The sequence below is a fragment of the Podarcis melisellensis genome, assembly GCF_964234715.1.
Source record: "Podarcis melisellensis genome assembly, chromosome: 3".
Classification (NCBI taxonomy): domain Eukaryota; kingdom Metazoa; phylum Chordata; class Lepidosauria; order Squamata; family Lacertidae; genus Podarcis; species Podarcis melisellensis.
The window spans coordinates 33,107,281-33,134,986 of record NC_138530.1 but is presented as its reverse complement, the minus strand read 5'-3'; the positions used below and the strand labels follow the sequence as shown (position 1 = coordinate 33,134,986).

At 43.1% G+C, this 27,706-nt stretch overlaps 2 protein-coding genes across 9 annotated transcripts; both read right to left on the bottom strand.

Annotated features, from left to right (window-relative positions):
* Positions 1-1,032: 1,032 nt before the first annotated feature.
* On the bottom strand, positions 1,033-12,631 carry LOC309366600 (ankyrin repeat domain-containing protein 9-like). 2 transcript variants are annotated; one of them, XM_081905282.1, is made up of 2 exons: positions 10,684-12,631; positions 1,033-1,467 (listed from the first exon to the last, which is right to left on the bottom strand). In XM_081905282.1, exons 1-2 carry the CDS (start codon positions 11,554-11,556, stop codon positions 1,408-1,410), a joined length of 933 nt encoding a protein of 310 aa, XP_081761408.1. In that variant the 5' UTR covers positions 11,557-12,631; the 3' UTR covers positions 1,033-1,407. The 2 variants fall into 2 exon arrangements, with proteins under 2 accessions (XP_081761408.1, XP_081761407.1); XM_081905281.1 differs by lacking the exon at positions 1,033-1,467 and adding an exon at positions 1,905-3,729.
* A 4,678-nt stretch (positions 12,632-17,309) lies between these two features.
* On the bottom strand, positions 17,310-27,602 carry YPEL5 (yippee like 5). 7 transcript variants are annotated; one of them, XM_081904544.1, is made up of 4 exons: positions 27,390-27,602; positions 26,244-26,369; positions 20,083-20,243; positions 17,310-19,415 (listed from the first exon to the last, which is right to left on the bottom strand). In XM_081904544.1, exons 3-4 carry the CDS (start codon positions 20,221-20,223, stop codon positions 19,191-19,193), a joined length of 366 nt encoding a protein of 121 aa, XP_081760670.1. In that variant the 5' UTR covers positions 20,224-20,243; positions 26,244-26,369; positions 27,390-27,602; the 3' UTR covers positions 17,310-19,190. The 7 variants fall into 7 exon arrangements, with proteins under 7 accessions (XP_081760670.1, XP_081760671.1, XP_081760667.1 ...); XM_081904545.1 differs by lacking the exon at positions 27,390-27,602 and adding an exon at positions 27,244-27,354; XM_081904541.1 differs by lacking the exon at positions 26,244-26,369 and having other exon boundaries at positions 27,390-27,601.
* Between the last annotated feature and the right edge of the window lie 104 nt (positions 27,603-27,706).

Here is a 27,706-nt window from a genome sequence, read left to right as displayed (position 1 = left end):
ACATGAATTGTCATCTGAAGGCAGAGAAGCAGGTCACAGGTCATGCGTCTCAGATCATCCCCACTGCCAAATGATGAGACATTGTTGTGCTTTAAACATTCATTTTTCACCAAAGGGAGACCTTTGTGTTGGTACACATTTGTCTTGCTTTGTATGGACAACAGGAAACAAACATCCCATCAGCTCACAAAGAACCTTCCATAGCCAGTGAGAACTGTTGGGTCAGTTCTGGGGCTGCCCTCAGGGAAGGCAGAGGTCAGGGAGTCCGGGCCAGGGAGCACACTAACCATCAGCTCCCAGCTGGCCTGAGAGGACTCTGTCCCTCTGCATTTTATATAGTGTGTTTGTTTTCGTGTTTCAGAATTGTAAATCACTTGGTAGAAAGACAGCATAGAAATCTAATAAATGAGTGGACCGAGTCAGGAAGCACAGCGAAGGCACTCCAAAGTGTGGAATGTCCACAGCTTATGGCAGTTCTTATTATTTTCACATAGTAGGCCTTAGGCTAAGAGGAGATTGCACAACCTTTGAATATTCTGTTTATGAGACCTGAGACAAACCTTTGTCCTCTTGGGAGTGAATCTATTTTTCTTCTGTGAAGCTAACAGGTGTATTCCCCGGATAATTTTGCATTTTTTTGAACAGGGAAGTGTAATGTGACCCTAAGCATGTGGATCAAGAAGTAATTCCCAAAAGATGTGGCAAATGCATTAAAAACAAGGGATAAGAGGATTTCCTCAGTTCCGTTCTGTAATTGATCTGAGATTACAGCCTTGCTTTGTTTCCCTACCAGCTGAATTTCAATTAGAGATTGGGATTTGGGGGTAGTGGCAGAACTGGCGCTGCACCTGGTATTCAATGTTTTTTAATTTAAAAACATAGAGACACACAAAATTCCAGAGTTTGGTAAAAATAAAATAAATGCAGAGCATACAACAGTTGCCTTGCTCTCCCTCTCTTCCAACCAGTGTGTTCAACTCAGTGCAGTGCAGGATGGAAGAGGGACTAGAAAGTCAAGAGCAATTATGGAAATAAATTTATTATTTCTTTATTTAAAATGAATGCTGTTCATTAAAAATCCCAAGCCAGTTTTACAACACATAAGAACCAATACAACACAAAGTCCAATATAAACTTAATATGTACAGTAAATAATTAAAACACAGCAGCTAAATCAAATCAAATCACAGTAGCTGAAAAATTATCAGTGGCCTGATATGAGTGACTAGCAAAAGCCTGAGTGAACCAGAATAGGAAGTGCTGAAAACTCAACAAGGTCATTTGCCTTTTTTCCCCCCAGTGGTGGGAGCCATGATGGAAAAGTCTCCACTCACTTGTAGCTGCCAGGTGGACTTCCATAGGCAGTGGCTTGTTCTGAGATCTCAGCAAGTGGGCAGAGGTGTTGTGTCAGGTAACTGGGTCCCAAGTTATTCGTGGCTTCATAGGTCTAGCCTGGTAGCAAATATACTGGAAGGAAAACAAGTTCCAAAGATTTGAGTTCTGCTCCAGAAAACATTTCTAGTAGAGCAGAACCTCAAAGTCTATGGTAGAATACAACAGAGGCAAATTCTGCAACCATCCCTTGTTTAAATGCCATGGATAAAGGCCTTAACTGTGCTCCATGTCAAGTATAAATTTGCCCTGTTTGCCTTTCTCCAGTTTTGCAGAGGATTTCACACGTTCTTCTTCACCTCTCCTTGGAAACAGATGGGGCTAAAAAAAATGGAATGACTCAATTGGAAGCTGAGGGTAATCATGCCCATGGCAAAGATCCTTGGACCCAATTTTATTGTTCCACCTTAACAGGCAATGTCCAGTTTTTGAGGAGGCATCTTTTCTTCTTGCTCCAAAATGTAGGGTTGGCATATTTCAAAAAGTGAAAATCTGGAGCTACTTTTTTTAAAAGGAAAATCAGCAAAAACATCACTGCTGGCATGGCTTGGCATACATCCAGATTTTCCTGGACAATTTTGCCAAATTTTTCTAGGACACTGCTTCAGACTACAGATGGGAGATGGCAACCCTACTTGGACGTACATTGGTCTGTCTAGCTTAATTTATTGCACACTAAGAAGTTGGGGTGCAGAGTGGGCTCCCCAGGCACAGATACACTACCAGCCGTACCTGGACGTTCTGGGCGTTGAGCCCTTCCAGTGGAGTACAATGTGTTTTTCCAGAGATCTAAAAACATTTAACTGGAGCACTCATCTCTGTGGTATGAGTGAAAATAATAATTCCGAAACTCAAATATGTTTTTTTCCAGTAATGAACATATGCAGTTTAAAACAAAGGGGAAAGCAATTAACCCAGCACTTTAAATCCAACTGATAATAAAACCCACAACCAACTCAACAGGCAATAAAAAAGACTAATCCAATTTACGTTGGAGGTTTATTATGGTTCATTACAATCTGATAAAATAATTTTGCAATCGGCATAATCAGCATATTTTTTTTATTTTGCGATATATACTACAATCTTTGTCTTTTAGCATGCAGAAGGTAAAAGTACAATCACATGGATAAAAGGTTTTTCCATTGTAAAACTGAAGGGGTGGGGGAGAGGCAGAGTCTAAATTACAAAATATGGCTTTACTTGATAAGTGGTAAAATGAATTTATCAAGATTTCATGTTATTCAGCAAATGGCAGCATGTGCCCATTTAAGCAAATACTGAATACAAAAGGGTAGAATGTATAGCTGAAACAAAGAATTGCAAATGTATGAAAATTTTCCCAGTTTCACTCGTCATTCTTTTCAAATTTGAAAGCCAAATTTAAACATGTGCTTCTAATGAGATCTTTTTTCTTTTAGCTCAGAATTTAAAAGCAGAATTAAATCCCTTGATCTTGGTTGGGTTGGGAACTCTGTTTCTCCAGCTTCCAAGCAGCAACAGATTCTTCTGAGCATGCTCTGAACCACTCCTGTTCAAAATTTTAATGCCAGGAACATCAAACAAAGCCTTGTAATATCAATCAGTATTATTAATATCATACTACTGACTGTGGGGGGCAGTGAGATTTGAAGGAAACGGTTATTTGCCTAAAGCAACCTAATGGCTAAGTTAAGGCTTGAACTAGCAGCTGCCTGGGCTAGAGCTCCTTCTCTCAGCCTCTACACTTTGCCAGTGCGGGCACCAATTATGCCTCAGGTAAGCGTGACAAATGCACAATATTAACACAATGGTGACCAACGAGTTCTCTGGGAGAGGTGCCCCACTTTCCTAGTTACAGAATACTTAAAGAGAGATGTCACTGCAACAGTAGATCCTGACAGAAGATTTTAGGACTCTCTGCCACAGATGAAAAACATATGTGCATCATTTCCAAATTCTTTCTGGAGGAATCTAGCAGTTCAGTCTTTTGCAATGTTTCATAGACTTGACATCAAATTTTAAAAATTGAGATTTCTTATTCATGTATACAAATACATTCTTCCTCCCTCCCTCCTTCCCTCTCCCTCCCCTTGAAATTATTTCAAGAGTCCAATATGCCACAGGACATCTGCCGTCAACATTCATTCTGTTTGGTTACAAAAATAAACTATATTAATATTTGTCACCATACAAATGCATGGACTTCCCTGCTTCTGGGTAAGCCCAAAGAAAGGACAGAAAGGCTTGAAGGTTGCTTTCTCTAGGTGCCTTCCAGATGCTTTGGGTTCCAATTCCCATCATCCCCTGTCTCCATGGCCAGTTGTTACAGATGGTGGGAGTTGCAGTCCGAAACATCTCATGAAAATCATAATGGGAAAGGGTGATGGAATGGTTATTATTATTATTATTATTATTATTATTAGCTGTCTGTGATGAGCAAGCTTTAAATCAGAGGTGACTAACCTGTGGCCCTCAAGGTGTTGTTGGACCACAATTCCCAGCAGTCATGATTCCTGACCATGCTGGCTGGGAATGATTGGTGATGGCATCCAACAACATTAGAATAACTACACCCCTGCTTGAGTGAAACATTCACCAAATTAAATGCCAATAGACCTGAGGTAGACTTGGCTGTAGAATGACTACATTCTGGTACAGAAGACTTACAAGGCATCAGGCCAGGGTTTCCCAAACTTGGGTGTCCAGCTGTTTCTGGACTACAATTCCCATCATCCCTGACCACTGGTCCTGCTAGCTAAGGATGATGGGAGTTGTAGTCCAAAAACAGCTGGAGATTCAAGGTTGGCAAACGCTGCATTAGGTTAAAATACTTTCCTATGACTCCATTCATACATAGTCTGGTGTGCCAGTGAAGCATGAACACCATTGTATTCTCACCGCTTAAACTGTGGCGCAGTCATCTGAGCAGGTAGCCTGTTCCCTAACTTGTTTTGGTGGGAGAGTGTATCAGCAGACATCTGGTTGTATAGGTATGCCATACCTTGTGCAGCAACCATACCTATGAGTGCTAATGAAGCAGATGTAATCCTAATGGTATCACCACCCATTAATGCATGATATGCAGCAAAGATTCAGAAATAATGAGCCAAAATAGACCAGAGGTCTGACGTAAGAACATAAGAAGAGCCTAAAGCCCTGCTCTCACAGTGGTTAACCAGATACCCATGGGAAGCCCACAAGCAAATCCTGAGCACTGCAGCACTCTCTCCATCTGTGATATCCCGGAAGCTGGTATTCAGGCATATAGTGGAAAATAGCCTTCATGGCTAGCAGCCATTTGGAAATGCCTCGGACCAATATTTCAGATTTTTGTCAAGCTGATGATGGCAGCGTTGTATATAATGCTGAGCCAAATTTCTCATCAGGCTTTTTCCCCCCAAGTAAAAATAAAAGAAAATCTATGGCTTTTTTCCTTAACCCCCTAGGAAAAGGAGGCAGTTTTGCAGACTTTCCTCCCAACATTCTCCATCATATTTGTGGGGGTCACCATCTCACCTCTAGTCACCCCCCACACACACACACCAAAACAAGCACACACACACACACACGGTCCCAGGGGCATTGTTGGGGATGCAAAATGGTGGCTGGGCTGTCAACACAGCTGCTGCTGTTGTGACTTGCAGTGGCTGTGAAAGAAAGAAAAACTCCCGGGGGGGGGGCGGAGCTGTGCTACTGCCTCTGTGAAATGTGAGGGGGAAATGATGAAAATTTGCCCTTCCCCTGCAGAAATTCAATCGGATTCCCTCCAGTTTCTGTGCTGAGGGTGGAGAATGTTGACAGGCTATTTGTGTACACAGCTGTAATAAAAAGTGACAGAGAATTACAGGCTTGCAGCAAGTGACCTTTGGCTCCTCCAGTCCAACCGACTGCTCCATGCAGGAGCTGCAATGCAGGATTCCTAGCAGATGGCTGGCCAGACTCTGCTTAAAGACCTTGAGGGTCAAGGGTTGGGTTAGCAATAACAACAGGCAGTGTTGCAAAACATTTACAGGTTGTCTGGAAGTAGTACGTACTGGAAGCCTATCCCGTGCCCTTGCAGTGGGAGAATGGGCAACTGTGCCACAGTAAGGAAATGCTAAGCTACTTCCCATGCCTTAATACAGGCTTGCCATACATCAGAAATATTCCTGACCTGTCCTGTTTTTTTGGCTGAAAAAATGATGTTGGGGGTAATTTTGCCAAAGCGGAAAAAGCACAATGGAAAATGCAGCGGAAACAGCTCCAAAAAGCTTAAAATCACTATTTTTCAGGGAGGCTTCCTAAAAAAATAAAATAATAAAAAGCTCAAAAATGTTGGGGTCTTCCTAAATAAAAGCTCAACAGGAATTTTAGCTTTTGAAACATGGCAACCCTACTTAATAAAAGCAAGTATATGTGCATTTGCAAACTATGCATTGCAGAAAACTGCAATTTAGTTTTTTAAAAGCTGAGCTCAGAGCCAGCTATGGTTTATAAAGTAGGCACTGTAGCTGTGCATTTAACAACAGCATAATGTACAGATACTAGGTAATGATGTTTGCTGTCGTGCTGCACTTAATAAGATGCTACTAAACGCACAAAGCCCTCCTTCCTCTGCCCCTGATCAGTTGGCAATCTCATTGGTAAGACCCATAGGAAATCGATCAAGTAGTAGCCCTTAAAATGGATTATTTTTTCCACGATGCAGAGGGACCTGCACAATCCCATTAAAACAAATTGTTGAGAGGTTTTTCTTAGCCATGGGCTAGCTAGAATTTTTCTTTTGGGATCTCAGGAATACAGGGTCATTAGATACCCCATATTGGGTTCTGGGGATGGGTAGAGATTCAAATGGATTGGTACTGTTATTTTATGTTAGTTTCATCTCACGAGTAATAATGAACGACCCATTCCCTCAAAGTGTCCCTATTTTCCAGGGACAGTCCCAGATTTACATAAGCCGACCTGGTTTCTAATTTGATCCTGGAATGTCCCAATTTTCCTTTAGGACATCCTTATTTTCACTAGAGAAATGTTGGCAGGTATGGAGTTATGCGACCCCCAAACCAAGGAGATAAATAACCATACAACCTTTAGAAGACCTCTGAAGGCAACCCTGTATAGGGAGGCTTTCCAATGTTTAAATTTTTATTATGTTTTTATATATGTTGGGAGCTGCCCAGGGTGGCTGGGGCAACCCAGTCAGATGGGCAAGATATAAATATTATTATTGAATATGATGTCCCTATTTTCATTGGAGAAATATTGGAGGGTTTCCAGAATATTCTAACCCTAAAGTTCTGGCATTTCACTCCGTCACTCTAGAAAGCAAACCCCTACAAATTTTATCACCAATGATACCCCTGCCCAGTTCTGATGTAGCTTTCTCAGGCTGATGACTTGTGCCTGAAAGAAAACAGTGGCCTCTATTCTGTAACTCTGCAATCTTCCATTCTCTTCCCGGTCTAAAAGTACGCTTCAGCTCCTCTCATCAATGGCCATCAGTGACCATGGATTTCATCCTGAACCTCCTTCAATTTCATCCTTGACCTTTAAATCTGTTTGAATTTGGATTGGGGTTTTTTTTAAGGTTTGGTTCACTCGGGGAGATTTTATACGGTCGAAAACAGTGTGCAGATATCTCCCTTGTGGGATTATTCCTAAATAGCGCTTGCTTAAAGAGTGCCATCCTTGTTCCCATCTTTGCTGACATCCAAATTAGAAGCTGCAGCTGCAAGAGGAATGAAAACAACACCAGACCCAGCCCTTTCCCCACAGATTTCAACAGCTGGTGTCTCTTTGGCGCAGGCTGCGGTCCACTCCCAACAACCCCTCTGTTGTTCTGTAGATCAGTCACAGTGGATAGCGGTTCCTTTGTTCTTATCCTGACTTTGGAGGCTGCTGCAAAGATATGGTTAGACACACCTCTAAATCTTCTGTGAGACTGGCTTAGCAAGCACATAAAACTACCCTAATCATTCTCCCTTCTGTAAGAAGGAAGGAAACTCTGAGCAGCGATAAGACTGCAAAGTGAACAGCCTTCACAGTTCAGGGAACTGCTGCCAAATTTGTCTACTGTGGCTAATACAATATGGGGCGAGGGGGACAACAATTTAAAGGCTGTGTCATTTTCCAATAGACTGAAAGATTAAAGAGGGTCTTGCATTCAAAATGTTTGCTAGGATAGGGTGCATATACTATAAAGCAAGATAATTGATAGTATTGCGTGGGGATATCTCAGATACATTTTCCACTGAAATGAGATTTATTAGATTGCCTGCTGCAACATGGTTAGATTTATTGATGTGGGCTTTATTTGCAATTTGATTATTATTTTAGCATTGCTTGATTCAAGCGTACACACACACGTTTGTGCGTTTGTTGCCTAGTTCATTTAAAACATTCTTTACTCTGGCTGGCATTTAGTTGTGTTGTCTGTGTGGCTGGTTGGCTAGAAACTGGTTCTGTTTTGCTGTATCAGAAATGTACTGCAAAAGTTCCCTAGATGCCTCTCCTTTATGTCCCCCATAGGTGAGGGGAAAGCTAAGGCAATCCTGTGAACTTCAAAATGCTGAAAGGAGGGTCCTGAGGATTTAATCATGGAAAGGAAGAGGGATGCTGAACTGTCTGGCTTTTGTTGTTGTTGTTGTTTTGTTTTTTAAGGTGCTCTTGCGCCCTTAACAGCTCTATGGCAGAAGTTCGGCAGGCACAAATTCTCAGTTTGCTGCAGGATTATGTCACAGAGCTGGCGGGGGGCAGGTGCTGCTGTGCTCATGTCCTCTAGACGGGCTTCCCATAGGCATTTGGCTGGCTTTGAGAACAAAATGCTTGGCTAGATTGGGGCATTTGGTCTGATTTGTCAAGTACCTGTGGGGAGTCGCCAGTACCAGAACGTAATAGGAGATTCTTGCAAATCATGTAGGTCTGTTCAAACCCACTGGCTCTAATAGAACACATAGCTTACATTTTGTTGCAGAGGTAAATTTCAAAGACTGAGATAGTATCCTCAATATGCCTGGCATGTGCTAGGGCACCAGCTCCTATGCATCCACTAGACACAGAAAAAACCTGCTCATTTGTTCACAAGGATGAAATTGCACAACTGTTTCAAATTCTGAGTCTTCTTAGGCATTTACATTAAAGGGACAGCTTCTCATTGGCCATTATCGTGGAATTTGGACCTATCTGTGAAAAACAGGTCAGCTTTCTACAGAGCAGTGGTTATTATCAAGCCAAGTTGCCTTAAGAAAAATGCTTTAGCCCCGTTTCCAAAGTACATAGGATCGTACGAAGCTGCCAGATGCTTAATCAGACCACTCGGTCCATAGAGCTCAGCACTGTACTCACAGACTGGCAGGGGCTGTCCAGGGTTTCAGAACTTGCTTCTAAGCCTGTTCAGGAGGAAGCAGCTCCCCTCCATTTCCATATGAGTTGCTTCCCAGGAAACATCCTTAGGGCCAGGCTCTCACTCAGGACTGGCCCCACCATAAGGCAGAGTGAGACAGGTGCCTCAGGCAGAGGTGGGGAGCGGCAGCTACACAACCCACCCTGCAACCCCTAAGCCAGCCTGCTGCCTCCAAGTGCAGTGGAGGCTGCTCGCCTGGCACCTGTGTTGAGGTAAGGTTCATCTGCCAGTCTGCTTGGCTTTTCTTTGTGGAATTCAGGGGTTGTTGGGGTGGAGGGAGAGAGCATCTCATTCTTCTCTTTCCAGGAAAGCATCAAGGTCCATCCCTGGCTATCAGTGTTCTTCTGGCCAGAGATGCCTTGCTGAAAACAGCATGTGATCCAAAATCAGAGGAGCAAACATGTGTTGCCCATCTACAACATGGGCATGTAGGGAACACAATCCTTTCTGGCAGAGGTAAAATGAACGAATGAACAAACAAAAAAAACAGAAACCATGCACCTGGAGCTACAGAGATTGTGCACCTTGAAGGAATGCTGATGGGTCATTATTTAGGCAGGTTACATCAGTGGTCATGGTTGGGTGGGGGAGATAAGTTGGGATGGACAGAGAGGCAGGAGCAGCCTGTCTACAGGCAAACAGGGCAAACTCTTTGGTTGATGATGGTGACCTTTGTACATTCACTCACAAGGTCTCATCCTCTAAAGTGGGCAGGGTCCCTTTTTCCTAAGTCAAAAGCCTTCACACTGGCTGGGACTGATGGGAGATGTAGCCCAAGACATCTGGTGGGGAAGGCCACCAGCATTCTTTCTCAGCAACTGCAAGGATCCCAGTGCATTTCTTGCAGGGGAGGGGGGCATCAGCTGTCTAACATTACATTGCTTCTTGCAGTGAAAAAAAAAATACAAGCAGCCACTGTAGGTAGGTCTCTAGCATTAAGGACCATGCCGCATCTTCCTTTGTAGGCATGCTCACTCTTGAAACTACAGTGACACTGTGAGCAGAGAGGAAAGGGGAGGGTAAGGGTCTGGCACATTGTGATGTGTTGTGGAAATTGGTCTTTCCCCTACCACTCAGCTTTGAAAAGGAATTCCATCTATGTAGGTTTCATTGGGTCCTTTCCATCACACTACGAACCTATCTAGCTTTTGCTAGAAAGGCTCGATGTTTTAAGGTGACACAACAGAATCCTGCAGCCAGAGGGACTCCTCGCCACTGCAGCAGCACTGAAGGCCAAGACATTTATGATCATAACTGCTGATTCATTATGCAGCACTTGAGAAAACTTAAAAAGAGTTCCTCCTTTAACCCCCACCACACGCTCCCCTAACAGCACAGTGATCTGGTAGGCTGCAATCCTGCATAGAGTTATGATCCTTAAAACTCAGTGATGTTAATAGAAGTTAAGGCATCAAGCAATGTACAGGATTGGGACCTTGGTCCATATAATGCCCTGTGAAAACAGTGCCTTTTAAATAATAACAACAATGCAAAACCTGGATAATTTACATAAAATGCAAACAATAAATCAGGAGTGCTGCTACACTGATTTCAGTAAGCAAAAGGTACATTCAGTTCAATGTAATATTTTCACATGCACGGAATGGGAGGGGGTTTTTAATCTGAAAAAAATAGAGAGAGAGATTTCATTTGACAACATATACTAAGGCTGGGATTTTCAGCGGCATCAAACAGTAGCCCAGATTTCGATGCCAATTCAGTAATAACTGGGCAGCAAATCCCCCTAAGGCAGCAATCCTCCTGTGACTTACTTGAGAGTAGTCCTATTTAGCTCAAGTGGAAGTGCGCTGGGGGTTTGGTTTGCAGTCTGAAGCACCTTTGAAAACCCCACCTGAACAAATTACACAATTTGAATGTGACATATTTTTTTAAAAAAAAGCATAACATCATGGAAAAACATTTACCATATTTTTTGTTGGGTGCTGCTTGCCGAAGCGAGGCAGGGGCTTTAATGCCTGAGGTATAGGAAGTTCCTGGATGCTTTTAGGGAAATGGGAGGGTGGGAGAGTCTGAAGGATGGTTTGCATAGCTTGCAGGTATAAGGATGCAGGCATGTTCCCCACCAGGCTATTGAACTTGTCCTCCCCTAGCAGAACTGCCCAGTGCTCTGGGTGCTCCTGCAGCACCTTCCTCATCTTGAACCGGGGGCTGGGCATGAAGAGCAAGAGGTAATCGAGGCAGAGCTTTTTGGACACCACGTTGACTTTGGAGTCCCACATCTGCTCCAAGATGACATCCAGCGGTGTCAGTCCTTTGCTGTCCTCTATCCTGGGAGAGGCCCCGTTCCCCAAAAGGATCAGAACCGTCTCTGACCTCAGGAGCTCGCAGGCGAGATGCAGAGGGGTCTTTCCATCTTCCAGGTGGAAGCAGCCGGTTCTGTTGATGTAGGAGTTCAGGCTGGGCAGCTTGTGGGAGATGCTGATGATCAGCCCCAGAATGTCTCTCCTGTCGTAGGTGACAGCCATGGCCAAGTGAGGAGCAGAGGAAGGGCAATAGCAGAAATGTTCCCCGGGGACTTTGAGAGCCTCCTCCGGAAAATGAGACAGCAGGTACTGGGCATAAGGCAGGTGGTTGTGCACCACGGCGTAGAGCAGGGCTTCGGAAGGGGAATACGTCCTCAGGCTGGCATTTTCTTCCCAGTAGAAATACTCCATAGTCCTCATGTCTTCCAGCATCCAGACAGGTTTGTGATCTCTGACAGCTTGGTAAAACATATAGGATAAGAACTTGCAATGCCTGCTCTGGTCATCCTGTAAGCTGGCCTGGTTACTGGCCATGTCTCGGAAGTCCCGATGGTGAACAAGCCCTTTTGTGCCAAAAAGAGGGTCGGGGGGGCTCCACTTGCAAGCGAAGGCTGATGTTCAGTTTGAATGCAGATTCCAGAGGCTGCTACAACCTTCAGACTGTCATTGCAGCAGCCTGGACTGCACTAGCCGGAATGCATAGCTCTTTCTCTGCTGGGCTGTTCATCTCCACCCATTCATTGTTTTCCCTTTCTCACTGCGGCTGGTTTTGTTGAGGTAAGCAGAATCTCGCCAGCTCAGTTAACCATTGCCATGCAAGCACGCAGTAAACGCAGTCGGTTCTCTGTTCGGCGCAGGTTAATGGGATACAGATAGCTGTGATTTAACAGCCGAAGAGAGAGCTATTTGCAGGGGACTATAATTAGCTTTGCAAAAGGAGCAATTTTCTGCCTGCAGTCAGGGCCCAATCAAAGCTACAATAACTATTGCAAGAGAGTGTGTGCTCCTAGAACTGTAGGGGCATGTGTGTGTGATGTCACTTATACGCATTCTCCATACAGATGCAGTCCCTCAATGGATTAATCAAATACAGTTATTTCATATTTTAAAAAGTATATACCATATTCATGAAAAGTATCATTGTAGTTTACAACAGTTATTCATAAAACCATGCGACAAAAAACAAAAATGTTAAAATCAGAAATCAGCTATTGTGGAAATGTGTGTTCTTAATTGCCTGCATAAACCTGACAGAAAAGTTTTCAGCAGGCATTTAAAAATTAAAACAGAATACGCCTGCTAAATCTTTAATGAAAGAGTAATCCACAAAACTGGGCTGACAACACGAAAGGCTCCGTTTCTTGCTGCTGTCAAATGAACCTCGCCAGTTTGGAGGACGATCAACAACACTCCTGCAGATGATCTCAGGGATCCAGCTGGGCTATAAGGCTTCAGGTGGTTCCTAAGACAGCTTGGACCTAAATTGTTCAGGGCTTTGTAAATTAACACAAGGACCTTGAATCTGGCTTGCTAGTAGATTGACAGATTGTATGCAGGCTGAGACCCTACTTACCCACAGACTGTCTCGTCAGAGTGGTGCATACTCTGGTTATCTTGGACTATTGCAACATGTGGGGCTACCTTTGAAGGTGACCTGGAAACTACAACTAATCCAGAATGCAGCAGCTAGACTGGTGACTGGGAGCGGCCGCCGAGACCACATAACACCAGTCTTGAAAGACCTACATTAGTTCCCAGTACGTTTCTGAGCACAATTCAAAGTGTTGGTGCTGACATTTAAAGCCCTAAACGGCCTCAGTCCAGTATACCTGAAGGAGCGTCTCCACCCCCATCGTTCTGCCCGGACACTAAGGTCCAGTGCTGAGGGCCTTCTGGCAGTTCCCTCACTGCGAGAAGCTAAGTCTCTTGAAAGACCTCCTAAATGGCCTCGGCCCAGTATACCTGACGGAGCATCTCCACCCCCATCGTTCAACCCAGACACTGAGGTCCAGCTTCAAGGGCCTTCTGGCCCTCACTGCAAGAAGTGAGGACACAGGGAACCAGGCAGAGGCACTGGCAGAGGAAGAGGAGTGCAGGGGGAGCACATCGCCCCCAGCAGCGCGATCCCGGTGGGGTGCCATTGCAGCTACCCCCGCCCGCACTGGGCACCACACCCCCAGGACGAGTACAACGCCCCTGCGGGTGGTGCGCCATGCCACCGGGACACGCGCCAGCCCCACCCCGCCCCTGCCTGCTCTCCACCCCCCGGTGCCGGAGCATGAAGCACCGCCGCTGGGCAGAGGGCCTCTTTGGTAGTGGCGCCTGTCCTGTGGAACGCCCTCCTATCAGATGTTAAAGAAATAAACAACTATCTGATGTTTAGAAGACATCTGAAGGTAGCCCTGTTTAGGAAAGTTTTTAATGACTGATGTTTTAATGTATTTTTAATATTTTGTTGGAAGCCACCCAGAGTGGCTGGGGAAACCCAGCCAGATGGGCGGGGTATAAATTATTATTTTATTAATTATTATTATTATCATTATTACTAGATTTTCAAAAAATAGTGGCACAAGTTGTCAGCCCAGGGCCCACATCATCATCATCATCATTTTTATTTGTATACCGTCTTTCTATCTTACAATACTCAAGGCGGTTTACAAGCTGATGAAGTCTCTCCCCTCACTGTTCTTCCTCCAGGAACAGCTCCCTCATGAGGAGTCCCAGGGCCAGGGGGGCGGGCAAGGCAGGAAGAAAGAGGCCTTGCTTGATGGAGTCTCTCCCCTCACACATCATATGGAAACTTACATATTACTTTTATTTATCTAACAAATTTATATACTACTTGGTTTTAGTAAAATTTCTAATAGATTACAAGAAATATTAAAATTATCAATACAAACAGCTTAAAAAAATTTAAATTAACAGTAAAAGAAATTAAAACATGTTAATGTGTCTGGATGGGGAGTTCTATCGGGACTGGAAGAAAAGCATCCCAACAAAGTGTTAGGATATTTCCGTTCCACCTTAAAAGGGAGCAGGATGTTTGTGTCACAGCCTGCGTATTTCCTGTTCACAAGATGTTTCTGTTTTGTCTATTGCTTTCGTTTCTCTCTGTGTGCCTGAGACATTGAAGCAGGCAGTCATGTTTTCTTTGTTCTGACCAACGCTGAATAAAGTTGTAAATAATGCGTGCATCTTTTGCTGTGCGAATTCTGCTGATAGAGCGTGCATCAGCTCTGGAATGTGGCAAGCTATTTCTGGAGCTCGTGTCGCTAATTGAATGATACTGCGTGTCTACGGGAGATCGATGGATCATCCGGAATAGACGTGGGGTCATGATGGCCTTTGTCTCCCTGGCAGTATCCCAACACAAAGGAGCCAGGTAATGAAGATGCAGGACCTCTAATATCAGCAGAGATCCAAGTGGCTAACCCACCCATAACTCATGCATAATGTTTCTTGGTAGCTGGATATGAAAAGGGCCTAAAACTGGAATTGTTTAAAACACACTCCAACTGGTGGGCTCCCGTACTTGCTAAATTATTTGCTGAGATCAATCCGATTGGCTTAATCCTGTCCGTAGTTTATCCTATTTTTTCCAACTGACTTTTAAAGTTACTCCAAATATGAAAGCGATCCCCCGATCACTTTGGGTAGAGTCTAGTTGATGCCATTGTGCTCACAGAAGGGCTTTTGAGTCAACTTCTGATCTACTCAGAGAACAGGAGGGTATACAGTTGCCATGCTATTTTCCACCCTGCTCTGGCAAATCTCTCAAATGAAGTCCTTAGAACACTTTGATCCACTTTAAGGGCAGGAATACTTTCACTTGTGCAACAGGATTTACCCTCCTCCCGTCCCCCCACAAGTGGTTCGGGAGGGGGAGTTGGGGGAACCCTCAGCACACTGCATAGGGTGGAAAGATGGAATATTGTTCTGCCTGACAAGCAGAAACGTTTGCACCACTGGAACAATCAGAAGATTAAAATGCTGAATTCCTCCCATTAAGCGCAAACATAAATTCCTACTTTACAATGAACATCTGGAAGAAACTCTAGTCTTTCCTTAAAATCACTTAAAAGTATTCATCACTTCTGCATCTTTTAGCAGAAAGGTCTGCATATCAATTGTACTCAGTCTGGGAACTAGTTTTCAGATTTTGACTTTTAAGACAATTTAGAATACAAAATTACACCACCAGCATCCCCAAAATTATCTACCTAATTAGCACTGCCTGCCATTCATTTGATTCTGTCCTCACTTTTTACACCTCCCCCTCCCAAACCATCTGTATACATACCTGTAACTCAGGATAACACTCCATTCACCTGACAAAGTAGACTGTGGTCTATAAAAGCTCATGCCATATTAAATCCTTTAGGCTGCTTCCAGACGACCTGTTTATTAAGCATTGATTCTGGTTTGTTTGCAGGGACATTAGAGGACTCTATTTAATGAGCATTCATCCCAATTTGTTTGTAGGAAGGCGAGATGACATTGCATCAAAACAAGTGCTATCCCAGTGGATTTTCCAATCTTTTTCCTTATTGCAAATAGTTCAATCTTTTGGGGGAAAGTAGGGTTTGCCATGCAAACCCTCCCAATCAGCTATAACTGTGCAACCTAAAATTGTGGGTATATGTTTTTCACCAAAAATAGCAGCTTTGAGGTGCCATAAGAATACTACTCTGGAAACCCTCAAGATTGTTATTTACAGTTATTTTTCAGTGCAGATCCAAAGGAAGCATCCCACTGCTGTTTGTCTAATAAGCACGCAGAGAAATATGGCACTGCATCTTACTGCGGAGTGCTGAAGCTGCTCCAAAATGTTGGCATGGAGTATTTCCTCTAATGAGCTATTACATACAGGCCTGAGAACAGAAATCCATTAAGTGGATTTCCTCTGCTTTAGCTGTGCGGTACAGAAATGAATCAGCTTTCCAAGCCCTAATGTATGCCACATCCATGGGCTCCTTCCTTTTATTAGCATTATTTTCAATCTTCCCTAAGTGGACATAACAATTCAATCAATTTTTTTAAAAACAAAACAAAACACACAGCTGGTTGATTTGGCACAAGCTGTTGTTTTTCCCTCTATCCCTGCACTATCTCACTCTTGGATCGAGGGTTCCAGCTGATATTTTTTGTTCCCAAACATTTATTTGCTGGGTAAGATGTTTAACCCTGTTGGGCTCTTGTATTCTGGCCCTGTGCAGATGTACTGCTTCCCCATTGCTACATTATAAAGCCAAAGGGACAGGTTTTCCTGTGTCCCAAAACAGGACAACCTCAGGTACCAATCAGCTGGTGCTGTGCCTTGCACCCCTGGATGCATTAGTTGGGCTATGCTTGGGAAAACTTTGCAGCAGACCCACAACACCTCTTTCTGTCTCTCCCCACCAAACCTCCAGAGTATATGATGGAAACAGGAACAATAGATGCTGCAATCCACTCAAGGCACAGCTAGGTCTCGTTTATATTTTATATGGTTTTACATTATTATCCATGTGGCAAACCACTGTGAAGGGGTGCAATATTGCATTTTGAATAGTGATTGAGACACTTATGAAACAAATAAATAAAAGTTAAAATGGCCACCACCTTGGATGGCATTAACAGGATTAGAAAAAACTCAAGGTGTATAAGGCTATCAGTGACCACTGGCAACAACAGCCATGTTCTCCAGGCGAGAAGCTGTATACCTCAGAATACCAGTTGCTGGGAATCGCAAGTGGGATATTATAATATCATCTATTGATGTATTTATGGTTGTTTAATATGATTCTAGAAAGCTATGGCAATCTGAAGAAATTTTATTATATGGAACCAAACTGTCAAACAGAACAGCTGATCATCCTACAGCATCCAATTCTGAGGAGGAGCAGAAGGTGGACAATTTTAACAGATGCATGTTTGTAGTCAAAAAGGTATGTACTGTCTAAATAGAAATGAATCTGCTATGCACCCTACTCCATTAAAAACAGCAATCCATGTTACTTTACCTACTTGTAATAATGCACCCTTTAAAAAGCAAAATAAATTCTTGCTGTTATAGCTTGCACCTGAGAAGGAAGGTTTTATTTTGGCCTGGAGAGACCAAAAAGAGATTCCATTACAGGAAGCCAGGCAGACTGTTCCAACCAAGCTGTGTTGCAATATACAACAGCTATCTCCTTCCACTGTAAAATCTCTGCCATTCCTTTCTTACATTTGTATATTTAAAACAAGCAAAAAAAAAAAGTCTCAAGAAGTGTTCTTGCCAGTGAAGCATAGAGCTGGAGACCATGCAGGACAAAACATACTTTATTGTACTGCAACATCAAAAATACATGTAGAGTATATCAAGGACTGCCAATCACAAGTTGCCAGTTAAGTTACTAAAATAATCGGGAACTACTGAAATCAATAGTAAAGTTTACTCATCTGAGGCACAAGTACACTATTGTTTAAGTATCCTGATTTGACTTAGCTCCAGTACACAAATCTACATGTTGCCCCTCTAAGTTGCATATTAGAGCTACTTATCAAGCTAAGAGGGGTGCCCAAACTACAGCTCAATGGCCAGAATGCCACATGTGGAGTGCAAGATACAACTCCTCATCCAGTCTGCAAGTTATATATGGGAGGCATATATATTCTCCATGAGAACAGTATTCCTAAAGGCACTTGCAAAGGCAACCCCTCGCCCCAGCCTGTGCAAGTGTGGTTAGGACTGAAGTAAGGACTACTCATCCTCCAGATATATGGATGCTTTATTTGCATTCCTTGCTCAGTGGCAGAACTTAACAGGTGCTATCTGATTGCTGAGGATCAATTACAGTAAGGCAAAAACCTTGTCTAGGAAGTAACTGGTAATGACAAGGAGAGTACAAAATTGTGATTAATATCTTTAAGATGCAGGTCTTGGACTTCCAAGAAATGTAGCTTGGCAGGCCATGCTGGCAGCAACATTTGGGCACCCCTGAGTAAAGAGTCTACAGAAAGGTTTTTCGGGTGAGCAAGATCCAGTATTGCAACACAAGTAACTGCTACAGGAAGCAACAGATAACCTGTGACTAAGTACAGCCAGATGAACTTCTGCTGGTGAAAGCAGTAAAGGTGCAGCACCACAATGGAAAGATGCAACTAAGAGTAAGAGCTTTGATATCAGAAGCAGCATTTGAAGACAAGTTGTTAGCCATTTAAACAGATTTAGATCAGATGCCTAGTTGTAGGCATGGCTGTACATGCTGGCATGCCCTTCTTCCTTAGTTAGGTTTCTAATGCAAAGCTATGGATTATAAAGGAGGGAAATTCTCAGATTAGGAGTTGCAACTTTTCTATTTAAGGAAGTCAGCCAAGAAACAAACAAATAAACAAAAGAAAAAAGCTGCAGCAACTGCTCAAGTCCCACCCATCACTACCTACATAGTTCTGAAGCAACACAAGACTGGACAGCCATTTGTCTATATAATTAGGTAAGTTACATCAGGAAACTGAGAAGACAAGCAGTTTTGCCCTATTAAAAAAAAGTCAACACCAGCCTTATGGTGGAAGGGGTGCTTAGGTAAATGAGGAATGAAAAAAAAATTGGGTTACAAAAAAAATAATAAGGTACAGACAAGCACAGGCTCTGTACTACCAATGAACCCCAACAAGAATATGAATCAACGGCCAGCACAAACTGGACTAAACACTGAACCTTTAGCACTCATCATAAATTCGGACCTCTTAAGCCAGCAGATCAGGTGAAAAGTCTGGCTAAAATCGAATTAAAACGAAGGACAAAAAATTGAAATAAATTAAAAGATTGCTACACTTAAAATTTTCCTTTTGATGTAACAGGTTTTACACGCTAAAATCTAACTGTATTCTCTCAAATGAAAGAAATATTCCAGATTGCTTTCAGAGGATTTGTAACTTCAAATGCTTAAATATCTGAGACTTTAAGAGAAAAAGCAAAGTTACAGCATCCATTCAACATTCCCTATGAACTGAAAGGGATAAAAAAAGAGAAAGAAATAAAGGAAAGTTCCGTCTGAAATTCTCTCACAATCTTTCCCACGCTCTAGTTCATGAATCCAACGCTGATGCTAAGGTGACAGTGTATGTAAGTATATTTTTTGTTGTTGATTTTTCTCTTTTTAAAGTTTCAACAGAGAAAGCCTGGAGACAACTGAGATGTTCATTCATGAGTTATCAGATGGAACATGCTCCTCAAACCCCTCGCTCTCTCGGACTAGAGCTCTTTCCAAGATAACACGGCCTTCCTTATACCGCTGGCTGTCTTCAGTGGCAAATTCATAGATCCAGCCTAGCTTGCTGTTGCAGTTCTTGCAGCTCACATCACGAACCATGTGGCGTCCAGTGAGCATGACCCGATCCTGGACTTCACTGTACTGCAGATTTACTACCTGTAGCAGATAAAAGGGATAGAAAGCATTTGAGAAGTAGTTAATCTACAGAGGAATTGCTTAGAGCTTCATCTCTAACTGCAGGGACCCATTAACAGTAATGACCTTACTGGGGCACTCTGTGAAAGAAGCATCCAGACCAGTACACCTGCTGCCAAAGCTGACAGTGCCAGATTTTAAAACTGCCCCAGCCTAATACAGCAAACCACTGATTTGGGGGAAATTTGAAAGGAGCTCTACAAAGAAAAAAGTAGACAACACTCAGTATGTTATATTAATTAATTAAATTAATACAGTTGCCTAGTGTTTTATAATGAACTATGGATTATAGGCCTCTGATAATCCCTCTCACCAGTTGGTTCCCTATAAATGTGACTTTGACTTTCAGACAATGATAGGAGTATTTCACAAGTTGGCTTTGCTTACTTTCTTGTTTCCAGTGCTTCGGCATTTATTGCTTTTCCATTTCAAATCTGGAACTGAGGGCTGACTTTTTTTCCAGAAAGGTCCAGCTACACATTTTGTTAACCACTTAGCATGCAGTCTACAACCTCAGCCACTGTTAACATCACATTGTTCTCCAGCGTGCAATTCTGTTTCACCATAACAGGCACTGCAGTAACTAAGTGTGGTGGCACTTAAGGAGTTGCAGGTCTCTTTAACTAACCTTGTTAAATAGGAAGGCTCGACCAGTAGCCCCTGTGAAGCGAGTAGATATGAGTTCTGAGCGGTTGGTCAAGATTGTGTCACAATTTGCACAGGAAAACAGGCGAGTACCACCAATATGATCCAAGAAAATCCGGCCCATTTTTAAAGAATGCTACAGCCCTAAAAGGAGAGAGAAAGAGCAAAGCTGAAAATGCCACCAATTTATGTCAACACCTTTGAAAAAAGATGGGATGGAATACATGTTTTTATGTTAGAGATTTCCAGTAAGAGCTGTTGAGTAAATATCCAGCAGTGCTACATTTAGAATACAGAATCTGTGTATTCTCCTCTCCACACACACACACCCTCCTGATAGAAAAGCAGTGGGGAGCAAAATCAATTTTGTGCAGCAGCCCCTTATCCCAGCTAATCCTCTGCTGAAACTTGCAGCAACCAAAATTGCTTTTCTTTGACAAGGAGTCAGAATATTGTCACATGTGACTGGCTATAGCAGAGGAAGAAATGGGACAGAAGGGCTTCTCCATTATCTCTGTTGAGAAGCCTGCAACTTTTGGCTCCTCCTTGCCTTGAACAATTTCCATTCTAGTTTATCATTTCAAGAACTCTAAGAACTAACGTCCATTTGCTTTTTCTTCTCCCCTTTCAATCCTTTTTCCTTCTTGCCTTTTAGACTGTAAGCCTGAGGACAGGGACTGTTCTACTACTGAACTTTGCAAGCTATTCTGGGAGCCTTTTTAACTGAAGAGCAGGGTAAAAATCCTTTAAATATCTAGTTTGGCCCATAGGTTCTGTGCCAAGTATAGAAAACAGAGATGCTGAAAGAAGACCATGGATGGGCCCAAGGAGAAAGAGTAGCTGGGAAAAGGGCTATGTCGTAATGATATAGAACATGTCTGCATGCAAAGTCCCAGGTTTAATCCCTGGTATCAAGTTGTCAGGGACTAGTTGGATGCAGAGGAATGGTGGGAGGAACCAGGTGAATCTCCTCCTGTGTATGACTAACACTGGATATCATCCATTATCCTGAAGCTTAAGAAGCTCAAGTATGCCATGAAAAATACTCTTAAGAACAGAAGCTGTCACTTACATTAGGGAAGTCAAATATTCCCGGTGCTGTCCTAGTTCAATAAATAATAATAATATATTTATACCCTGCCCACTCTGGGCAGCTTCCAACCAAATATTAAAAACACAATTAAACATTAAACATTAAAAACGACCCTAAACAGGGCTGCCTTCAGATGTCTTCTAAAAAGGGTTTATCAACAACCCTAAGCCTGAAAGTTTATGAGAAACTAGTTAATAAGCAAGAGTTTTCCATTACTGGCTTAAAATGCCAAACAATAAATTTATGTGAAAGCAAGCTTGTCTGACGAACATATTGGCTATAGCCAGGGATGGGGTGCCTACAAACTTATAACCATACATCCTGAATGCATATTATAAAACAACAAATACTACTAATGGCTCACAAGAATGATGCAAGCTGAACAATCAAAACCCACCCAGAAGAAGTGATTAACCGGGGGGCGGGGCATAAAAGAAAAGAGAGAGCGCACTAGAGAGAAGAGAAATCCAAGCGCACTGTGACTTTCCTTTTGTTTTATATTGTCACTTCTGTTCTTGTGTGGGCTATATGTAGAATTTGGATAAACAACCTATTATTAAAATGAACAATTTGAGCACAAAGATCTGAGTATTCATGCTAGGGACTAAATTTAGAAAATCATAGCCTCAGGGCAACCAATCATTAAACTTTTCAACATTTTCTTCCTTTTATACAGATCCTTTTTTCCATGAATTGAAACGGGTTCAAGTACTTAAGTTATTCTTGAAACTGCTGCCACCACTCATTCTAACTGGGCATTCCTTTTTCTTTACTGCTGTAAGGCAATTCCTACCACTACTTGAATAGGTTTAAACAAGAAGTTAGCATTGACTACATGTAATTATTGTGCTCAATTAAAAGGCTAGTTTACACCCTATCCCCCCCCCCCATGCTGATATTTATATTCTAAATCTAGCACCACCTTCTAATGAGCTGGTGCAAATTTTAAAGGCACATAACTTATTCAGATTAGGAAGCAAAGATCTAAATACATGAACATACTAGAAGGTAAATCTAGGTAAAGGAACCTTAGGTCACAATGCTGGGAAATACCTCTCTGCCCAAGATCCTGGGAAGCCACAGCCAGTTAGAGAAGACATTAGATGGCTAGACAATGCAGCAAGCCTAATTAAGGTATTTTCCCTTTCAAGAAGCCTAATGCATTGTCCCAGAACATTGAAGAATCCAAATCCAGCCATCTTACTAATGACAAAAGCACTCCCCTGAATAGAACAATCAAGTGTTCAAAATTACCCAGGTGAATTTTGCACCTGGCTATCGACCACTTACAACCAAGTGAAGATACCTGGGTGCCAGGATGGCGCCCGACAATCTTCACCATCTGGAGGTACATGCCTGGGGATCATTGGATCTGGACTGTTTTCAGACACCAATACCCCAAAATGGCAACTAGACATTCCATTTTGGTGACTGTAACCTTAGTTTAAGGAGCTATTTGACATCTAGCTAATATATCTGAGTTTCTAACACTGAGAACAATCTCATACTGTTACCCACCCTTCTATGGCCAAAGTACTGGTGTAGTAAGTTGCTCAACTATTACTTGGAAGTTTGAGAACATCTGCTACAATAACCTGGCTTCTGTTACTCTGCCTTTTCTACCCAATGTCACTAAAACTCCCCAAACGCAGATGTATATGAAGGAGATTCAAAATAATTTTTTAACATCATGTTCCTGCCATAAAGACTTCTGCTATTCTGGTCCCATGGGAAAGACAAAGACAACAGCAACACTTCAGACAGTATAATTTACTGAAGTGCCCAGGATACTGGCTGTATTCTACTTTCCTGCAAAATGGAAACCTAGAAGACCCAGGCCTCCTTGCACATGCAGGTTTTACTTATGAATGAGATGCTTTCCTTCCCACATTCTTATAGACATCATTCAACAATGCATTACAATTCTCCTGCTTGTTTTAGATAAAAGTAATCTGATTATTTTAAAAAAATTATTAAGCAAATAATGGATATTTTACACTCATATTTATTCAATTTACACAATATTTAAATTTCTAAAATGAGCTCCTCTACACTTAAATGCCACCAATATGCATAACTGTTTGGAACTTCTACATGTAAAGTGCACTGAACTTTTCACTAGATGTCAATGGAAATGATGTACTACAACTATTTTCATAGGGTTTGGAGATGACAACTTATATGTAAAAACACTAAGCACTCATTTTAAAATCTCACAAAATTGCTTCCCAGTTATTAACATTATCTGTCTTTGATAAGAAAATGAAACAGATAATCAGTTAACTCTAACAACAAAGAATTCAAAATTAAATATAGTCACAAGTTTCTAAACAACCCCTGATATACAGCTGACTCAACTAATATGGGGGTTATGTTCCAGGGATAATGTATAAAGCCAAAATCATGTACCTTGGTTCCCGAACGGCTCAGCTGACAAGCAAATCAGCTCCCAAACGCCACAAACCTGGAAGTAAGCGTTCCAGTTTGCGAATGTTTTTCAGAAGTCAAACATCCGTTTTGGCTGCTGGCATTGTTTCTGGGGCCAATCAGAAGCCACGCCTTGGTTTTTGAACGGACTTCCAAAACGGATTGAGTTCGAGAACCAAGGTACCACTGTATAGTCAAAGCATACTCTCCCTGCACCTCTGAACACTCTCCCAAGATGAGTGTGATGGAGGGATTGCCAATTATTTCCCCCTGAAACCTGCCCCCCCTTTTACTCCCCCCCCCTTCCCGGCCAAACACGTAAAGTTGAATTCACACAAGGTAAATAAATGCACATAAGCTGGGGGTCAACTTATAAAAAACTTAATTCCACCAAGAAGTTAACTGGTTCTTCTTTTAAAGCAATCAGTGTCACAAATGACTAACATACTATTTTCAGGACTATGGTGTAGTATTTTTTGCGAGTTAGGAATTTTATTGACTTTTAAAAGCTAAACATGGTTATAAGTATTCTTCTGTGGCGCTACACTGAAGCAAAGAAGCTCAAGAGGTCCCAAATGTATTTGGTGTCCATGCATTGGGACTAACCCAATTCTACCACCACTGCTCAGCCATTTAAGGGCAATTGCACTAGTATTCTAGCAGCAGAAAAGCATGGTTGGTTTTTGTAAATATTATTTCATTTTCAATAGGTATAAAGTAAGAAAAATAGCTGTAACGGGGCATCAGGAAAAAGAAGAAAACAAAACAAGATACAAAGGCATGTAAAATAAGTACAGTTGTTTGTGGAGTATCAGAGTCCAGATCGAGAATAAGATGAAAATTGTTTTTCTGTAAATAAAATACATTGGTTGCATGTGTCCTTTAAGTACAATTTCAAAAGACGCATGCTTGAGATAACTTGCAGCTTATTTAAGCTATGGGAGCTCTAATGCAGTGTTTCCCAACCTATGGTCTCCAGCTGTTTTTGGACTACAATTCCCATCATCCCTGACCACTGGTCTTGCTAGCTAGGGATGATGGGAGAGTTATAGTCCAAAAACAGCTGGAGACCAAAGGTTGGGAAACACTAAACACTGCTCTAATGTAGGGTTTTCCCTACTTAGGAATTCCAAGAACTCCGGGAAATCCTTAACACGGAGCACTGACTTTCTATAATTTTGTTATCATTGAGGCTTCCCCTGGTCCACAGGTTTCAGAGTTCAGCAAAAAAAAAAAAAAAAAAAAAAAAGGAAATTACTTTCCCATTTCCCTTACCTTTTTTCATCCATTATAGAATAATAAGTCTGCACAAGTCACTTCCCAGGAAGTCTCCCACCCAGACACCGATCACATCTAGAGCTGCAGCAAAGTGATTGCATCTTGTGCCTTCAGAGAATGCTCTGGCCACGTATGAGGGTACAAAACAGTGGTATACAGGTTTCCTCTTCCTCTCAATATCATGGGAGAAGAGCTGTTTGCAATGTGGTATTTCATACTGGTACTAATACTGGCATAGAGAAGTAAGAGACTAATAATAAAAAACAGGTAGTATCTAATTCATATTTCACACCTTCCACTACCTCATGACAAACCTTCTCTGCCTCACATATACCTGTCTTATAGGATTGTTGTAAAGAGAATCAAAATAAAGTACTTCAAAGTACTGTTACTTAACTTTATATGATGCTTTCAGTATGTTTGCAAAATGTACCTTGTTGCACAACAGTAAGCTGAACAACATGAGGTAAAGGCTGTTTGAACCAGCCATTGATTTCAATGAGATGCTGAGTACTAAATGTTATCAACGCTACATCCTAAATTAATTTTTTAAAGTTTGAGCTCAGTGTAATATATATAAAATAAAGCCCCTAAATATCCATTATATTGTGACCCTTAAGACATTTTAGAAGGTGATACATCACCTGGAAGGGGAGGTAGGAAGGATCTGAAAAAGAATTAAATCACTATTCAACAGTTAAATAAAAAAATTCCACCCTTTATAAAGAACGCAGAAATCATTATGAGTCATATACAACCATACTTGGGGATAAAGAACTAAAACATTAGAAGGGAAGGGAAGCAGAGCCTGTTCCGCTCTGATAATGTTTTAATCACTTGGGCAGCTGCTCTATTTGGTAGACAGTAAAGCGAGAAGAGAGCAGTAACAGCAGCAGCACCCTCACTGCAGCAGGATCCTCCTCTCTCAACAGCCACTGCAGAGCACCGCAAGAGGAGTGTGTTTCTGCCGCCTCCCCCAGAAGACCCAGAACATACAGTCCTGCTCTTATTATCCAAAACAGTAATTACACACAAAGAAGGTGGTGGAGGAAGGGAGCGCACCCTGATTCTGGTCACATGGCCTACGACATCCAATCAGCAAAGGTTCTGCCCATGTCTGGTTTGAGAATGAGACTTTCCCAGAAGCACAGGCGATTTGACAACAAATAAGAGGAAACAGCTGACAAGGGAGACCTGTGGGCCCCAAGTCACTGGTACCACACAGTCAGAAAAGCAAATCAACAGTCTCCCCCCCCCAAAAAAAAAACTTCCTATCAACACTCTGCTCCGGGAAATACTGATCTCACGCATTTGTAAATTATGGGAAGAACGCTGAGGCTGCTTATAGGATTATAAATCAAGGAAGTGACCATACTAATCCAAAACTAGAGCATTTGGAACAACGAAGTGACGGGGGCACTAATAATTCTGAGCAGGTGTCCTCCTGGAATTGAAAAGCAAGGTGCCAATATCTGTTTAAGGCAAAACGAGAGAAAAAAGTTATTGTCCCTGGCCTGTTTTGGATCACAGAATAGTGCAGCCAGGGTAGGGGAAAGAAGCAAAGCAGGAAAAGACCGGAAGCAGAGCCTGACCTGTTTTCCAACATATGTAATTTACAGTTGTTAAGTGTGTGAGGCTATAGTAATTGATCTATTTGTGAACATCTCAAACAGACTCGGCCGTCCAGACACGAAAAGCAGCTTTCCGAGAAGGTAAAGAAAGAGGGAAGAGGAAAACAAAGAGAGCAGACTTTTTAACACGACAAAACTTGCTAGTCATGCAACAGCTACATAAGACAGTAACAGCAGCGGAACAAGGCCCCCAATAAAACCGGCAAGCTTTCCAAGCGCGACAGGACCCTTCACTGTTTTTCGTTGAGGTTAGGGATCCATGGGTGGCGACAGAAAAAGAGAAAGAGCTTACAGTTTCTACGCAGCTGAGGCTGCACAAAGGGCGTTGTGTTGTTGTCGTCGTCGTTGTTGTTGCGGCCGACGTTGCCTTTTGCGCTCTCGGGGAGGGACAGGGCTGGCGGAGGAGGAGGAGGAGGCTGGGCCGCCCAAGCTCCAGCAGGAGGGCTTGTTATTGCGCTCGAGGATGTGGAGGAGGATGAGGAGTTGGCGGGGGGGGGGGGTGCGGCCGCAGCGGGATGATGCAAAGGGACAAGGGGGTGGGGGAGAGGAGGGCGAGGACGTTATTGTGACAAGGCGAAGGAGGGGCCTGCTTCTGGGGGGAGGGGAGGCTGTTATTGTTTATTCCTCAAGCGAAGTAAGGAGGAGGGGGGAAACGGGGGAGGGGGAGCGTTTGGCGCGTGGGTTAAGGAAACACGCAGGAAAACACCACACCTACACGCACAAGGGTCTTCGCCGAAGCAGGGAGGGGGGGGAGACGGGAAGGAGGCAGCCAGGCAAGCAGCCCCCACCTCCTCAGCGACCCGCCTCCCCGACCGACCTCCTCCCCCCCCCCGCGAGCCCGGCGCGAGCAACAGCCGTTACCTGCGGGCGGACGCAGCGACTGACTGGCCACGCGACGGCCTCAACCAACTGACCGACTGTGTGTGTGGGGGGGGGGTGTCTCGTCTCCTTCCCCTGCCGCCGCTTAAACAGCGCCGGCCTCTCTTTCTCTCTCTCTCTTTCTCAAACTCAGCTGGCTGGGTGAGACTCACTCTCCGGCCCTTCTCCTCCGCCCCCCGCCCCTAGCTCCGCCTCTTCCCCGCTCGAAGCCACGCCCCACCCCAACGGCGCCTCGCCTCCGCCGCCGCCATGCTGGCTCGGTGGCCACGCCCCTCCCGGCACGTGCCGCGCCTCCCGGC